General features: G+C 38.9%; 1 protein-coding gene across 2 annotated transcripts in view; it reads left to right on the top strand.

Moving 5' to 3' along the window:
• The first annotated feature begins 2593 nt into the window (after positions 1-2593).
• Positions 2594-18403, top strand: part of PTPN13 (protein tyrosine phosphatase non-receptor type 13) — an 83138-nt gene continuing 67328 nt past the window's right edge. For both annotated transcript variants that reach the window (XM_057379636.1, XM_057379637.1), the window contains exons 1-4: positions 2594-2713; positions 10316-10485; positions 14205-14270; positions 16878-17063. In XM_057379636.1, coding sequence (XP_057235619.1) covers positions 2599-2713; positions 10316-10485; positions 14205-14270; positions 16878-17063 — 537 coding nt within the window. In that variant the 5' untranslated portion in view covers positions 2594-2598. The remainder of the gene's footprint in view (positions 2714-10315; positions 10486-14204; positions 14271-16877; positions 17064-18403) is intronic.

Below are 18403 nucleotides of genomic sequence, written 5' to 3' on the forward strand. Positions count from 1 at the left end.
GAGGAAAGAAATAYGTATTGAGCCAGGCACTTCCACTGTCACTTCCAAATCTTTGCCTGGCTGCGAACAGGTGGAGAAAACCTGGTCATGCATTTTCCTGCCAGCAGCTTAATCCCATCTTGACTCTGTYATTTCCTTGGTGCTAGAGAACCATTTTGTGGGAGATTCTTTAATCCTCATCATCAGCCTGTTGGTTTGCCCATTACTGTGACAGACAAGCCCTGCAGTTTAAAGACARTTTTGAGGAACAAAAAGTTACCAGTTACAGAGAAAGTTACCAAAAAGTTACTGAAACAGATCTGCTTCAATGAGAATCCCATGCAAATCCCAGCTTGTGGCATTTTTGCATGTGGCTGTGCTTGTAATGACKGGTTTTGTGATGGATTCTGCTTGGGTTTTTAAGATCAGTTTGAAATGTTTTGGGTCTGGTGTGCTGTGTGTTTTTTATTTGCCAAGTTCCTGCTATCTGTAAAATGCAAGCAGATCGTGTTGCTTGCAGTGCTGCAGCTGAGGCTGGGGTGGCTRGGTGAATATTCACGCTGCTTCTTGCTGTGATCAAGAAATTGTTCACTGTAGGATTCCTTTACTGTGGATATAATGTGTTTGGGAGTTTGAGCAGATGTGTTTATGGTCTCTGTTGTATTGTTAAATAGGGAATTGGCTTATATCTGGTACAGAGCCGTCCATGTTACTTAGTCACAGGTGAAAGGATGTGGGAATTTTCAGGATGGAGAAAAGGGGAGTGGCAAAGAATAGTTTGGAGGGAGGATTGTTATTGATGATGTTATGCTCAGCATACTCCTATAGACTACTGCAAAAAGTTTTCATTTGCAGTTCATGTGTTTTTAGTCCCTGCGAGAAGATGAGATCTTTTCATCTGAATAATCCAGATCACTGGATTCTAGATGCTGGCATGCTGACATTAGAGATAGTGGCATGGAATCACAGAATTTCCTGGAACAGATGATAGAACAGACACTCACTCTGTCCCCAGGTGTATGTGAATATCATGCTGACTAGAAACACACTTGTCTCTGGTTTTCCATCCATTTATTGCAAGTCTGTATTGGTCCCTACTTTACATCTTGAACGATTTATTTATTTTTCTCTTTGGGAATTCAGATTTAATTTTTCTTTTAAATGTAATCTCAGTTTCCTTTCCCTTGCACTGTCTTACGATGATGGCTTTGGTTGTAGAAAATATATCTGACTTAGTAAATATGCACAATAAGAGAACACTGAAAACTGTCAAGTGAAATAAGGCAAAATAAACTGCTGAAAAGCAGCCAGTAATGTATAATTTTTCAGTAGTGCAGTATGGAATTCTAGCTAAATATATCTTGTAAGCCTGTCCCTCTTTGAATTTGTTAGGTTAATATCCATTTTAGGTTAATATTCATGCACCTGAGCCAGGATTGCGTGGTGAAGGGGAGGCTCTGGGTAGGTGATTTAAAGGAAGGGCTGGAGCCTCCAGCAGTGCCATTGGGTCATCTAAAGCTGTTCATATCATTACTGATCTCCAGACAATAAGCATTGCTTGTGGAACTGTATTTTCCATGTCCATCAGCAGCTTTGGAGCTTTTGAGACATAACAAACCTACCAGTGATGATTGAGGATGTATCTTAGGCTCTTACTACAGCTCACTGCCTCAAGATTTTATTCTTTGGGGTTTGGAGAGAAGAACAGAGAGAGGGCACTGCAGCTGCATCCAAATCAGAAATACAAATTAGTGTGAATGCTCATTTTGAGAACATTTAGTGTCCRTAGAAAGCTGGAGTAATTAAGCAGACACATGGTTTATTTGCTCCTGAGCTTATGATATGGATGAAGCTTTGACTTTGCCAGAATATTTAGGGATGCRTTCTTCAGTTTTCAGAATGGTTTTGGACAGCTGAATATTATTTTGTAGTGTGGTGAAAATGGTTTAGGTCTTTGAAAAAATATTGAAGCATTACCTCTTTTATCTAGGGAAGGAAACCTTTTTTTGTCTTTTGGGGATGTAATAAGTAGAATGCTGCTAACAGTTTTACTTTGTTTTTTAACAAAGCTGAACAAAGGAATTCACTAGCAGTTYCATAGCTATTTTGCTTGTATGCGTGTTTGCTGGTAGTGCTTCTAATAGTATGGTCATGAGATATTATAAATGACCCTGTAAAATGAAGAAAGTGCTTCCTTTCCTAACAACAGCTTCACTGACTTAAAGCTGTCAAAATCCTGTTAATAGCTGATTTATTTTAATAAACCTGCAGCTACTGATCGATCTGTCATCTTTATAAACAGAGCAAGCTCTTGACCATAGCATATGGATTAATGCCAGCTTGTTGAGTTTATTGATGTAGAGCTACAATTTTAATACGGATCATTATTTTCTTAGCCTGAAATTTTCTAGGTGCTCAGYATTTTTTATTGCCATAGTGAATGTTTTGTAGTATTTATATTTATTTGTAGTATTTTATTTATATTTGATGGGTTCTGTTAATGTTGGAGAGCTTTTGTGACTGAGGGTTGAACATGGGTTATGACTGCCTGAATGCTGCACTCAAGGAGAAGAAAATTGTGATTTAATCTTACATCAGTCTTTTCTTTTCCCAGGTAACATGCATGTATCACTAGCAGAGGCTCTGGAGGTTCGGGGCGGACCATTGCAAGAAGAGGAAATATGGGCTATTTTGAATCAAAGTGCAGAGAGCCTTCAAGAACTCTTCAGAAAAGGTAAGCATTTTTTAAGACTGATAAATACAGACCTGGAAGCATCTTGGTTATGTTCATGTGCCATGAAAGCAAATTCCCTCCCAGGCTCTAAACCCAAACAATAACTTGCTCCTAGGTTGTCTCTGGATAAGTGCCTCGCTGCACCCCAGCCCATAGGRTGCTTTCATCTATCACTTCATGTTCTGCCAGAATCTGTGGCATATCCCATTTCTTGTGGTGATAACTTCAATTGTTTTAAACTCATTGAAGTGAGATGGAAACATAGGAGAGAAGTGATAAACAAGTCTGAGACAATTGCAGTCATGACCAGTCTGCTCTGAAGAGATTTGGCCTTAAGAGAAGCAAAGGGGAGCAACAGGAAATCTGACCAGAGGGCTGTGTATGATTCCCCAGAATGAAAGTAGCAACACCTACATAGCTGCTGAGAGGAATGTGGTCTTGTCTTGTACTTCAAAGGAATAGAAGTATTTCTTCACCCTCCCCMCTCCTTAGCCTAAGACCTTAGGAGGCTCCAAGTTGAGATCTGCAGTCCTGCTGATAATACACATTTTAGCACKATGTCTGAATATGGAACCTTTCTTCTTATGTTTTCCTTTCTTTTCTTTAAAACCTGCAAGTCCTTAAGRCCCTTCCCTCCCTTTCTTGCTTTTCTGAATAGCAATAAATGCTTATCCCAAATATTGAACTTCAGTAGCATCTTTAATTTGTTTTCAGGTAAATCATATGTTCCCATGGTGCATCTTGGTATCTCAGCACCTTATTGGGGTGTCATCTCCTTCTATTTAAGCATGCATATGTAAGCTTATTCAGTTTTATTAATGAAAAATCAAAGGTTCATACTTTGGAAATAGTCATTGTTTTACCACATTACTATGCAAGGGGCACATCTTCATTATTCAGGGCAAAATATTTTGTATTTTTGGCACGTATTTGATTTAGAATTTCATCAAGATTCAACACTGAAATTGTTTTGGGTTGTTTTTTCTTAAGATTTGGTTTAGCTAATCTGTCGAGTCAGACACTGGATCTGTCTTACACATTACACAACCTCTGAGAGTGGTCTCTCTTGGATATTTCCCAGAGAAGGCAGATGTGGACAGAAAGTGCTAAATGGTGCTTGGTTTCTCAYTAAGCTTGACTTAGATTTACAAATRKGAATTTTRTCATCTTCTCCAGCATATTTTTGGTGGATAAATTATGGGTAATTTTGACATCCCATTCAAATGTACCTTTTTCCTTTTACCAAYATGCTCTCATCCCATGTGTTCTAAAAAGTTCTCCCTGTTAGGAATGCAGAGTTTATTGTTGCAGTTTGACCAACTGACCTGTCCTGCTGCTTCTCATTTTGCAAGAAAGGGAAAGCTGGCATTTGCTTTCCTCTGTCTTTCACTCTTTTGTCTCTTGGAGACAGTCAGGAGAATTATTTCTTTTAAGAGGGCRGATTGTTAAGACCTTGACTTAAGAGAGATCTTGAATGAGTAAAAGGTTTGCTCTTGTAAACTTTACAGGACTTGACACATGGAGCTCYATCTTTTAATCCACCTTCAAGATTGCAGTTGTATGAGCACACAGTAGCGAAACCACTTAAAACTTTATCCTAGGTCTAAGTTTTTTTCAAGAAGGAAGTCTCCACTGAAAATAGGTGCTTGCTCTTTCTTATCCTGATTGTAGTGCAGAAAAGTCATAATCACTGTGGAGAGATGCATGCAAGCATCAACAGCAAGAGCACTGTCAGCCCTCCTGCAGAAGAACAAGTACTGAAAGATGAGAGCACAAAATAGAAATCTGCCCCAGGACTTCTGGTATGTGTTTTTAAGGCMGGGGAATGTTTGCCAGCCAAGACTGGCTAAGGTGGCAGAAGCTTCTGATCTTACTTCCTATCCGTGAAGACCAAAACAYAAATTCAGATAAAATCAGCGCCAGAAGAATCTGTCTCTTTTTTGGAGATGAAGCTGTTTTATTGAGTTGTTTTTCTGCTAGTTCAGCAAACTATTTTCAGTTTCATGCTATTAATTARCCTGGGATATAGCCTTTGGTAAAACACACTTCAAGAGAAGTTTCATTYCACTCAAATGAAAGAGCTTTTCTGTGTAGCTAAGGCTGATAAACGTAATCTAATTCCTCCCAGCAAGAGTTGGATAACGAGACAGCCTTTAATGAAGATTTGTCTGCATTAAGGAAACAGTCTAGAAGCATTTTTTGTCATCTTGAATATCAGTTTCTTTGCTGGCTTGTAAAGGTGTTGTAGACGTGCAGGAAAGAAAAAGTGGAGGTTCCTGTAGGCTTGTCTGACTCAWTTTTGTTATTTATTTGTGGAGGACTTGTAGAGAATGGGGATCCTAAAGAAATCTTGTTTTCTGTGGTCAAATATCAGGCCCTTTTCTTCCATGCATATGGCATGGAGAAGCTGCTTTATGGCCAAGGGTGACTGTCCAAAATTCTTCAGAACTGACTGATCACTCCTGGGCAGAGGGCAGTAGGGCAAGCTTTTAGCTTTTGCAAGATCACAGCATGTTCAGCTTTGACCAGCTCTCAAAAGTGTTTTTCCTCCCTGCACAGACTCCTGGAGTCCCTGAACATGCTGTTCTGTAACAAAATATAAGCTTTGATTRCTGTTTTGTATATTAAGTTACTTAAAAAACATTAAATAAGGCATATTGTTCARCAGGCTGTGCTCCAGCTGTTTAGAAATGAGTGGGATAAAAAAGGCTATGGAAATAGTCARCTCTTGAATTGCCATCTGTTGGCAGCATCCCCGCGCTAGCCCAGGAGGGGCTTAAAGGAATTACCAGCCCAAGTAACAATGTATTTATGTATGTAATCCTGGTAGAGTTTTGGTAGTTAGTGTGAAGTTGGKAATCTTGCTATTACTCTATCAACTRATAACCTTYTCTTCAGTTAATTTCTTACTCAAGCTGGTGTSTGAAAATTAGGAAAAAGTGTCCAAAACAAGCTTCTGTTAACACATTTGATGACTTCTTGGTATTCAAAAGTTCTGCATGTCTTTTAGTGAGCCTGTCTTCTTATCCTTCGAAGCACTGAATAAAAGAAGCACAGGATGAAAATCCATTGTCTACATCCCATCATGTCTGATTCAGCAATAGATACAGAAATGTGTATATTTTTAGACTTCTTCTTTGTATTCGCAGTTCTAACAGATACTGAACTCCTTAAAAACACTCCACAAACTTATTTTGATCATTATRAAAAATGAAAGCTTAGACTAAAATGCCCAGTTGCTAATCACCAATTTGGAAGCTCAGCTATGGTGCCTGTCTTGTCAGCATGTTAGAAGCTGTTAAATGAAGGAGAAAGACAATCTAGGACTCAGTTGCAGATCTGACATCAGTTGTACTGGTGGTGTCRAGATTAATCTGGAGATTTGAAAAGGCCGATACCAGACCTGCCCTTCTCTTACATCTGTTTAATTATCTGCAATAACTATTTTGTTGTTGAAAGGGTGTATCAGCTGTTTCAGACGTGCTGTATCTTGCACTCAGAACTCCATGAGGTCAAAGGAACAAGTCTTTGAAGTAATCTCAAATGTGAGCSTATAAGCATAAGGAGAATGCTGCGCTCACTGCTGCTGAGAATTATAAAACAGGCGTCCCTCTAATTTGGTAGGTTTAACTGGAAAAGATTTATCTAAACTTGAAAGTGGGAAAGCCTTCATATGTCACTTAGGCCACTCCTGTTSTAAAGCGTGCATTGAGGATTCTGAAAATAATCAGACCTTAAGTATGGAGACATTTATCTAAAGGAAGGGAGAAGAGAAGGGGAAAGGTGAGTGATAACTAAAAAGACAGGTTGAGCAAAGATACAAAGTCTTTTCTAGCTGAATGTCTTGCAGATTTGTAGATGGGAAATGATTTATGTAAAGAAAAGTCATATCATATGRAAGTGGATGTGAAGAAGGAAGAGTATGGTTTCCAGGGACCTGTAAATCTCGTTGACAGTCAAACTACTGTGGCTGCTTAGCTTGAGTGAGTGTAATGAAAAGAAGGAAGGCAAAGTRTGATGGGGACTAGTGGTGACTAGTTTTAGTCATAGACCTAGTTGGGATGGAGCAGGAAATGGATTGGTTTGCTTGACAAGAGGAAAAATGCAACAGGAAGGGGAAAACCCCCAAATCCTCATTTTCTAGCTTGTCCTTGTTGGCAGGCATTAAATGACTGCTTTTTCCCTTTGCCAGTAACTGTTGGGGAATGATTTTTTTTTTCATCATCTGGTGACATTTGATCATCTGGTTGCTGAGAAGGAGAGAGATTGGGCTTTTTTRATTTTATTGGGGTTTCAAAATTTTTTTGTTTTCTATTCCTCATAGAGGAGGAATAGAAAACCACACTACTTGTCCCAAAGAGGCTCAGTGACTGCTTGCACTGTTTGCAGAGCTCTGCTGGATGTAGTCAGCACAACAGTGAAGTGTGGTGGAATGTTTGACTGACTGGGGAGCTGCTCAGGAACAGAAACCAATCTCAGATACTACTTGTGCACCCTGTTTCTTGCTCCAGTGTCCTCAGGAAGGAGTACATTCCAGTTTTCCAGGGGGTTCAGTATCCCATCAGAGCTCTCCCATCCCTTTGTGCYGAAGGGAGAGGGAGCAGAGACGCCGCAGTGCTGCCTGCCCTGCACACCAGGCGTGCAGGGACATGYTGCACCAGCCCGAGCAGGAGAGGATTTACAGCCTAAGTGGTCCTGTGTGCTGGCACAATCCTGGCCAGGCTGCAGATGAGTCAGTGGTCTGCCTGCCTCCTGGCCTAAGCATACACATTTTCAGGTTCTTCTGCTCTAGGAGAAATCTTACTTGTCACAGTGAGGGCTATGGAGGGAAGAAAGATGTGTGTTGGAAACTGCGTGTRTATTTTTGGGTTGTTCTGTGCTTTTTACAGATTTTGTGTGTATGTTCTGTGCTAACAGCTGTGGCCTAAGAGAGAGGTGGGAGAAAAAAAATCCTGAAGGACTGACTTGAATTGTGACTGTAGCTTGCGAATTCGAAATGACCTGCCATCAATATTGTAGATTGATTAGAYCCATTTCAAATATCTGTCTTTGTGTCTCTTATAATGCGATATGTCCTTTTTATCTTAGGCTATTTGTATGCTGTTAAAGCTCATAAAGAATTTTTTTCTGTCTTTTTGTTTGGCAGATACTCTGTAGCTGAAGATTATTTCTGGTTTTATTGTGTTTAAAGCCAGTTCACTCTCTCGCTTTAAGTCAGACCACACTATTTATCTCTGTCTTGGCACTGCTTGATATACTGGGCTCTCACAAGTGTTTTGTTACTGAGTTGCATAGTTCTGGAGTTAACTCAGAAGGCTGGCAGCTCTAGCACAGTTGAAAGCCTGTTGGATAGAAAATTGACCAGGAGCCATATCCTGAATTCCAATGYTTTTAGAAAAAGGGGTTTGAAACTTTTTTTTTTTTTTGTAATTTTCCTCTGTATTGTCAGGAGTATGTTACCCTTACTGCTCTTGTAAATTATTCTGAAAGCCTAAACAGATGATGACATGAATATTACAACTGGAAAATAGTTTCTGTTGTTTTCCTGTAGTTGCTGGCTATTTGATGCGTTGCAGCTTTGTTCTTCTTTTGTCCATGGTGCAAACATGTTAAAGTAGGAGTAGTTAAACTGAAAGGTATTTTCTTAGGTAGGTYTACCTAGTTGGAGCTTTGAGACTATGATGAATGCCTTAAGGAAGGAACTGGAGAATGAGCTGTTTTATCCTCATCCCTTGAAACAGTAGATTAGATTGCCTGGAGTTGTGATGTAGGYAGCATGATCTGCCATGTTAGTTATAAGCTACTAAAAGAGGAAGCCAAGAAAATGTCAATAAAATGAGCTTGGCAAAATCAGTCCTTTTTAAAAACTTATTATTTATCACATTAATTTTGCATTGCTTCAGGTCACGATGATTATTGAGTGGGGTGGCTCAATTTATTCAGACTCTACATCTACAGAGGACAAATGCGTGCTCTAAACTTTGTTGAAATTAATATTAGGAAGACTTCAGGCTAAATGTGGAGGGTTTTAATTGTTCTTAATTAATTGTTCTTAAAATTAAGGTTGTTTTGTCTTAGTATGTTTCAGAATATGCGGAGTTTTTATGTGTTTAAAGTATTTGTCATATAAAATGTTAAATCAAGGTTAAAGCCTCTACATTAGTCAAGGTTCTTGAGTTGGGACTTCGAAGCAGAAGTCTTATAATATTTTAAGAAATTGATTGCTCAGGTTTTTTACATCAGTGGGTGTTGCTTGTTCAGGTTTTTTATATCAGTGGTGTATGCACAGAGAAGTGGTGAAAAACCCAGTAGTTACTCACAGGATAATTTTTGAAAGTTGATGGCCAACTAAGGTAGCCTTCCTAAAAATATTTTCATAAGCCTTGCTATATAATGTCGTATTTTCTTAGTACATATAACAGGAATCTGTCCATCCTTGTTTCATTTGTTTAAGTCTGAACTTGCTGCCACAACAGTGAACAGCACTTGTTCTGTTTGTTTCAGAGGAAGTGGGGTTAGAAAATTGGAAGACTTACTTGGTAGATCCTTTTACACCTGATACCTGCAAGCAGTAATTTAATACATTTCCTAGGAGATTAGAAATATTCTAGATTACAAGATAGTTCAACAGTCTAGGGACCAGCACTGTAGGAAAATCCTGAGCTGGAGAGTGGAAAATGTTAGTGGTGGTACTGAGGGAGGAAATTAGTATTCTGCTAACACTGCTATGTCAAGGGAAAAGCATGTATCATTCAAATGTGTTTCCTCAGATTTCTGATATATTGTGGAGCAGAATACAGASCTATTGCCTCTTTGCCTATGAGAAAATAAAAGTTAACTTTTATTTTCACTTGGATAAAACCTTGTGCCTTCTTCARTGAAACTGAGTTGATTCATGTTTGAGGTGTAGAAAAAAATACTTTGATAGAAATACTTTGACTCTAGGAAATGGTCTCTCTTTTTCCTGACCTTTTTTTTTTTTTTTAGGGTAGTTTGACAGCAGTTTTATCAGATACCAAAACCTAGCTGGCAAATTGGATATTCTTGGTAACATTTGTTTCTGCAATTTCAGTGCTTTTCTTGATATTTTCAGGTATTTGTAGTATTTTTTTAGTTTTAGACTGAACAGGACTTCTGTGCCCCAGAATTCTTCCGTTTCCCCCCCTTTTATTAGCCAGCCTATTTTTCATTCTTTTATCTACTCTCTTCAAAACATTGCTGCTGCAGTAGAGCTATGTTGGTATAGGAGCAAACTCYATTTCTGTTGTAGGCATTAGCCTCAATAAGGTGCACTATAGAACATTTTATATGGTAATTKTAACATAAATGAAATAACTTCAGGACAGGAGAGATGGTGAGCATTTTAGCAGGCTCTTCCTGGTATGAATAATAGCAAAGAATAGTTAGAAAAGATAGGTGTTACYCCTCAGTGTGATTAAAATTGTGGTGGTTGTTGTGGTTATGAAACACCACAGGTGGAAAAGGAAGCATGAATCTMTTCCACTAATGTAGGCTGAAGATAAAATAACATCAAGCGAGGGCATCAAACAACATTGCTTCRTTTTCAGGGTGGTTTGTTTTTTTTCTCCTTTTCAACTACAGCTGATCCTGCTGCTCTGGGATTCATCATTTCTCCATGGTCTCTCCTGTTGCTTCCATCTGGCAGTGTGTCATTCACTGATGAAAATGTGTCCCAACAAGACCTGCGAGCGTTCACAGCACCAGAGGTTCTGCAGAATCACTCGCTGTCATCTCTCTCAGATGTTGAAAAGGTACAATGCCTCTTTCTTGGCAGACAGCTCTGGTGTTTTGCTGTTGATGCCTTCACAAAATAGCTTTATACTGTCCTTTTTATGTCCCCATGGTTTGTGATTTGTGTGATTTCTTTTGTGAGGAGGGGAGGGATCCTCCTGCTTTGTTTTTGTTGTTGAAAGTGGAATAGTGATTATAGTTGTCTCTACAGACAACTGTAGAGTCTCTACAGGCCCTGGTTACATACACACTTGGGCAAGGGCTGCGCAGAATTTCCACTTACCCTTTTTAACACTTCCACAAAGATAAATGTTCACACAAGTGCAGTTTGTATATGTGATCTCCTCCAGGTCATTGACAGATACAGTTAAAATTATTTCTCAGCTGTGTTCTTAAACAATAATTTGTTGCAAATGGTAATGCTTTCCCCAGAAAACCATTCCCTTGGCTTAGTCAAAGATATTTAGCAGTGGGAGTGAAAGGGAAGCTGAGCTATTTCCATCTCCTTGGCTTTTCTGGATCAATAATCCTTAGAGGGAAGCTAGCCACAGCTGGTGTGGTAATCTGGGAACAATTATGACACTTGGCAATGTTCCTCCAGGAAGAACATCTCTTACTCCAGAGGAAAGTGGTATTGGCATCGGTTGCTGTTGTGTGCATAAAGACTGATAAAACATGTTTTTCTGTGTTGAGTATTTCGTGTTTGCAGCTTTTTGTATATAGTCAGTTTTCCTTAGGACTACATCACTGAAAATCCTCAGTTACTCCTAAGTCCTTTAGACATGCTACTTTCCCTGCATCTAGTCAAAATTAATGGTATAATAAAATGTTTATRGTTTTATCTATGGCAAAACTATAAACAGTTCAAAAACCTAGGCTGAACGTTTTAAAAGAGAAGTAAATATAACACTGACATCAATGCAAATTCAGATTCAGTAATGTAGAATGCAGCTGCCAAGGACTGCATGGACTTGTTTATTTTCTTCCAAGGGGGACAACACTTTTGAAGACAGTAACATTACCTCTAGTGCCAGCTCTGAAGTTAATGCAYGAAACAGGCCTTTAAAAATGGCATAAAAAATAGTTTTGAACTGACAAGTTTGTGACCTTTGTCAGAGCTGATTGCATCCTTTGTTCTGTGCCAGTATTCAGTTAYGCTACATTTTTTCTTTTTGAAATAAATAGAGGACTGTTACTATGAAAAGCCATGCTGTGATGTTTCTTGATCTTTAAGAAGGAAATGCTCAGAGGGACCTCTGTCCTCTGTGGCCTGTGGACACCAACACAGCATATCAATAGGCAATGACCAAATGCTGGCACTCTGTGCCTTTGCAGAACTGATTAATCCTTTCTGATCAGGGCTCTGTTTATTTCTTTCCTGGTATCGGCATAACCCTGGATGGAAGGTGATCCACTTACTTGCTTATATGGAAGAAGAAAGCTCCCTGAAACATGGCTTTGTATAAAAACTGGTGTCCTTTTATGGCTTAATTAGTTGAAGTTAGTAGGGCTCATAAACATCTTATGTGTGCATTCCTTTTTTTTTTCACTGGTCCCCTTTGCATTCGTATTAAACTGTCTATCAGGTGGTACACCAGTTATTTGTAAGAAATACGTTGACTTTGTATTTCTTTGATCAGAGAATCAGATCTTGCTTTGCTGACTGTGGTAACTTTCAACTCATTTAAACTTTTGTTTCCTACTGTCACAACTGGCTGTAGTTCACTGAGTTAATTTACTGGAAATCTTGGGTGTTTTTGKTTTTGGTTGTTCTGCTAAAAGCTGCTGAAGGCAGAAAAATACCTTGTTCTTAAAGCCTCATATCAGACAGTGACAGGGTTGCATTTGTCTTTTGAGTAATGACTGTACTTACTAACACAAATTAACAGTGTATTCAAGGAGAAATACTAGAAAAAAATAGTCTATGAATGAATGCCCTTTTGATTCCAAGACACACAGTCAATTTGAATCCAAAATATGTCTGAGGTAATTGCAAATGTATTGGAAATAGACTAACCAACCAGTTCAAAATTAGAATGGACATTGATTTGGGAAAATTATTTTATGTTGATTTATATACTGTCGAATATGTTTTAAATATCATAGTACAAAAATTAGTTAGAATTTTTGAATAAGTTCTTTTATTTTGAAAGCTGTTTCCAGACAGATTAGTAGGACAACATGTTTCAATTTAGAGGTGTGAGTGCTCATCTCAGTTTTGGAAATATCTTTTTCTATGTTGAAGCTCAGAATCATAGAATGATGGAATCCTCTCAGTTGAAAGGGACCCACAAGGATCATGAACTCTAACTCCAGATTCCAAAGAGGGCAACCCAAAAATGAAATCATATATCTGACCGTGGTCCAAATTTTTCTTGGAACCCTAACAGACTTAGGACTATGACAATGTCTCTAATTAGAATTCACTAATTTTATARTAGTCATTTTTATTGCTGTTCTTGCATTATTGGTGGACTTAAAGAGTTGGTGAGCTTCTGTTTTTGTTTGGGGGTTTTTTAGTTGATGGTTTTTTTGTGTCTTTTTTGTGTTGTGTTGACTGCCTTTTCTGAAAAGCTTTTTTGTTTGGGGGTTTTTTAGTTGATGGTTTTTTTGTGTCTTTTTTGTGTTGTGTTGACTGCCTTTTCTGAAAAGCTTTTTTGCGTTTGTTATTGCCTAAAAGCATATTCACCTTTTTCTGAGTAGCTGTGGTATATCTTGATATGTAAGGAAGGCTTTGTAGTATTTCAATTGAAAAGGTAATGGGTAATAAACCAGATACAGAGCAATTTTGGAAATGAATGTTTCTGATTGAATGGGGTATTAACTGAGACCCCCTGATGCGTGTCTCTGACTATTATCCTAATCTGTTCAGATTTTTCTCAATTTTGATATTTAGAATTTAAGTAAGATGTTTTGCTTTTAGTTGGTGAAGAGGCTGACTTAAGAGAGCTTTTAATTTGTCACTGTCCTTGTAATTGTTGTTCATTTCCTTTAGAATKATTGAATAAATTTGTGGCTTGAAGTACCATAAATATTARTAATTACATGRTATAAAGAACCATCACTAGTGTATATTACTTATACAGTCCAGAAAAACTGTTTTCTTTCTACACTTCCCTGTTTTGTTTTGACAGTCACCTACAAAGCCAACATTTACTTGAGCTCTTAATTCTGCAGTATTTAAAGGTTTTGTTCCCTGTACTGATGGGCATATTATGTTGAAGATACATTATTCATTACAATAAATATATTCTGTGTCTTAAAATATCAGTTATAGATTAAGGTACTGTTTTTAATGTTTATATTTTTTTGCTCATTCCTTCTTTTTCCTATGATCCCAAGGTCTCATGACCATAGCCCCCTGCTTTAGTCATGCTAAGGTCTGCCCTGCCTTCAGCCTCAAGTTTAAAGGATCCTTGGACACAACCATGCAGTCTTTACCCCACACCAASCTGTTTGTATGCATTACATGAGTTTCTAGCTTCAATGTGAGATGAAAGCTTAAAATTGAACAGAGAAGACAGGGGCACTGGTTAGATGCAGTGTGTTTTGTAGCAGTAGGATTTTCTTCTCTGAACCTCATGTAAAGGAGAAGAAGGATGTAAAATACAGCTGACTTTAATACCAGAGATATATTTATAAGCAAAATAGTGTTGAGTCAGTTGCTTTCCTTTAGAAGTGTGCTTTGCTTTTGCRGTCTTGTTCAATGAGTTGACAAATGTCTTGTGTCTTATGGCAGGTCCATATTTATTCCCTTGGTATGGCACTCTTTTGGGGAGCTGACCACGAAGTTCCTCAAAGTCAGGTGAGTTTGCATTTGGTTTTATTTAATATTGCAACTTCAGATTTGATAGTTAGGCTGCCATGAGTTTTCATGGCAGGGTGTGGGTGTTGTACTGAGACACATAGGAGCAAGATGYCTTTCACAGAATTTCACAGAATTGATTAGGGTTGCAAAGATCCACATCTGGTCCAAACCTCCCTGCTGAAGCAGGGTCATCCCAGWGCAMATGGCACAGGATTGTGTCCAGATGCTTTTTGCATTTCTCAGTGAGGGAGACTCCACATCTTCTCTGGGCCGTCTGTTCCAGTGTGTGGTCACTGCACAGTACAGGAGTTTTCTTTCCTGTGCTGGGAGATTTTTCTTGTAAAGTGTGGTGTTGTCTTGCAGGGAGAAGGTGCTGATAGTACATTTCTGTTRGCTTTCATGAAGATATACCTGGGCTAGTCTGTCCTGTGATGTYACAGGCTAAAAGACATCAGTTTAAGCTGCTGTGTTTTGGTTTAGGCTTATATAAAAACAAATATTGAAGTTACATGGTTGTTTTACGCATAATGAAGCAATTTGTTCTCTACRCTGCCATAGCTTCTGTGAGTCTGGACTTGGCACGTAGAGATACTTACTTACCTTTCATAATGGCCAAGAAAGGGTATGAATTGTTTGGAGAAGGGAGTAAACTCTTGCTATTGACTTGTCAGTCAATGCAGACACAGGTGCAGACTGCATGGAGCTGAGTGTTATTGCTCAATGTGGTTATTTTACACACCCAGCAGACCTCCTAGACTGTCTTTCCAAAACTGACTGAAGATAAAAGTGATTCATCATCTTCCTGAATGTGCCTTCTCTACCCCCAATTAAACTTTTAGAAGTAAATATCTGAAACAGTGGAAGTAAGATGAAATGCTTCTGAAAAAGCATTTAATGACAGACTTGGAGCTGTGGGAGAAGCAATTTGTGGTTCACATTTGKTTTTGTTCCTATTAGTTGATGTTATGTATAAGACTAAAGAAAGAAAGTTTTTAAGACTTCAGCATTTTAGGCATTCAGTTCCTAACCTTTTSTTTAACAGAGGAGTAGTTGGGTTCTCAGTTGTGCTTATTTGGAAGCAACTGCCTGAATGCAGCTAAGTGAGGTAAAGAACTTCGAAGCTSTGACTATTTAGGGGTACCTATTAATAATGCCTACTGTGCCTTCCCAAAAGCCCCAGTGTTTTTTTCTTCACTCTCCTGTCTTGTWGGAGATGAAAGAAGCAGTATTTAGCAGTGGTAGGTTGAGTGACTAAAAGTAGGAAGAGGTGGGTGTTGAGAGGAAAATAGGCATAAATTTTAGTCCCTGTTTTGTTTCTTCCTTTGCTGTTAAGAATGTAGCAACAGTTTCTCAKTAATGCCGTGGGAAGGCATCTGCCTGTTAATAAAAGAGTATTTCCCAAAGACAGTGTGGGGGGGATGCCTGGAAGGAATTTGCCTTTGGGATGTTGTCATATGGCTCCTCTGTCCTGTGGAGTTGGTGTAGGTAAAAGGGCAATCTTGTGTATGACATTATCTTTAAGTGTTAATTTGCACGTGCAGATTTTCCCATCTTTTAATACATTTTCTATATTTGTCTCTGTTTGCTAATGAGCTGCTTCTCTGCTGGAGGTGTGTCTGAATATGAGATTCATATCTTATTCACATACGTGATATTTGTGATTAGTTAGAAGTGATGAACAGATAGATGGGAAAAGCCTGTATTAATTAAATCAGGGTGGTCCAGACTGCCTTTTTTATGGTGCACCTTAAAAAAGCACCTTCCCTGTGTGGTGCTCACAMAGGGAAGACTGAAAGATTGCAATTGTTTGGAGGTTGTGTGTAACCACTTTGGAAGGGTTGCAGATCAGAAAGCTCAGGTCCCAAGTGCCTGCAGCGTCTGAGAACAAGTGTTATCGCYGACTGCTGCATACCCTGAGGAGGGATATTCATGTCCTGTGTGCCRCATTCACTGAATGGGCAGAGTAGAAACACATGTAGATTTATTTTATTTTTTACTACATGGATTTTTTGCTACATGTCCTGCAGTTATGAAGCTCTGCTTCATTAACAAGTGGCTTTATTCCAAACAAGTTGTTTTATTCCTTACTTTTTTGTTGATACTGTTTGGTGACATCACTGGAATTTGGAAACCCATCTGCTGCAAAATTTTGGCAAGGTGAGGATCTGTAGAAAATGAGCATATAGAGGGTTATATGAACTTTTTGTAATGAGGATTGAATTTTATACTTGTAACTGGCAGAAAGTTCAAAATTAAGGAATAAAACTTCTCAGAACCTTTTCCCTTTTGTTTTGTTTTCACTTATTCATTAAACGTATGAGAAAGCAAATCACTGACTTTATGGATCAGGCAGCTTGTTTAGGCCAGATTGTTGTAGAGTAGGAGTTGAATCCAGAGGCTGAATGCCTATCTCCTGTTCTACAGCCACTACTTTTTTTACCACCTAGATGGTGGCTGTAAAATTGGCGCTCAGATAATGTAGGCAAGAAGTCTCATCAATAGTTATTTTGCTGAATATTTGTTGAATGTCTTTTGTTTCTGAGTGTTCCCCAAGTTGCTGTTAAAACTGATTGTCCTGTCTCTCTTGTTCTTGTTTGTCCCTAGCCTATCAAGCTTGGGGATCATCTCAACAGCATCCTCCTGGGCATGTGTGAAGATGTCATTTATGCCCGTGTGTCTGTACGGACCGTTCTGGATGCTTGCAGTGCCCACATAAGGAACAGCAACTGTGCCCCTTCCTTTTCATATGTGAAGCAGTTGGTCAGGCTGGTTCTGGGAAGCCTCTCTGGGGTAAGTGTGTCAGCGTTTGAGGAAATAATAGAGGTGAGCAGGAAGAGAGCAGAAGTGCCCATTCAGAGTCACTCTGCAATCATTCTTCCTCTTGTTTGGATAATGTTGCAATTTTGACAAGGGTGAGTGTTGAAAGGAGAAACTGCTTCTCTCCCCCTGTAGCAGTTTGTGCACTTGACAGTTCCTTCTGGAACATGCATTCATGGGTTTGAGGAAGATAATTTTGTGAACTGCGTCTTCAGTGAAAAAAAAAGTAGGGAGAAACAGGAGAACAAGATGAACTCTAGGGCAAGCCTTAGACTTGTTGCTACTTGAAATGCTTCAAAAATGATTGCTTGTGAGTTTATTTTATCTTGAAGTTATGCTAGACTTTTGGAGAGTTGCTTATTAACAGAAAGAAGGACTGTTTAGGCTGTGTGCCAATTCTCTTGCACTTCTGCTCAGCTCTTGAATATGAGAATTGTGGAGGATTTTATTGTCTAATAATGACCAATCTGTCAAACTGTTTTTAGAAGTGGAAGAAATTACATGAACTCATCTTGCAAAGTTACTATTCCTTTTGGGCAACTTCACCTAAACCATTACAGCATAACTTCAGAATATTTAAATGATTCCGAGTTGTAAAGGAAGACCATAAATTGTTGTAGAGCCATAAAATGGTTTAGGGTTAAAAAGGACCTTAAAGATAGATCCTACCTCGCTGCCACAATCAGGGATACCTTTCGCAAGACCAGGTTGCTCAGAGCTCYRTCCATCCTGGCCTTGAGCACTGCCTGGGATGGGGCATCCACAGCTTCTCTGGGCAACCTGTGCTAGTGCCTCACTACCCTGACAGTAAAGAATTTCTTCCTAATAGCTAATCTAAATCTACTCTCAGTTTCAAGTCATTTTGCTTTGTCCTGTCACTACATGCCTTTGTAAACAGTTTCTTTCCATCTTTCTTGTAGGCTCCCTTCAGGTACTRGAAGRTCACAATTAGGTCACCTCTAAGCCTTTTCTGCTCCAGCCTGAAAATTCCCAGTTTAATTTTTTGATGTGTCTTTTTTTTTTTTTTTTAATAATAAATGTTATGATCTAATTGTTAAATGGTTTCTTCATATATCTGGTTTGGTAATGCTTGCAGAAAGTGAAAGGTCCCTGCATTTGTCTAATATTTGGCAGCAGCTGATTATGCCAGGCCTCCAGAAATAGTGCTGAGCCTGAGCTCCACAAGGCATTGTCTGGTCTGTGAGATRTGTGTCAGTCCAGCGTTCCCCAATGTAGTGTCTGAAGTTTTGTGTAGCTGCCAAGTGGAACTGGACTGTGATTCAGTGAAAAGAAGGGCTGCAGGGCCTTCATCA

The sequence above is a fragment of the Malurus melanocephalus genome, unplaced genomic scaffold (assembly GCF_030028575.1).
Source record: "Malurus melanocephalus ecotype Western Australia unplaced genomic scaffold, MMel_1.1 scaffold_413, whole genome shotgun sequence".
Lineage (NCBI taxonomy): Eukaryota > Metazoa > Chordata > Aves > Passeriformes > Maluridae > Malurus > Malurus melanocephalus.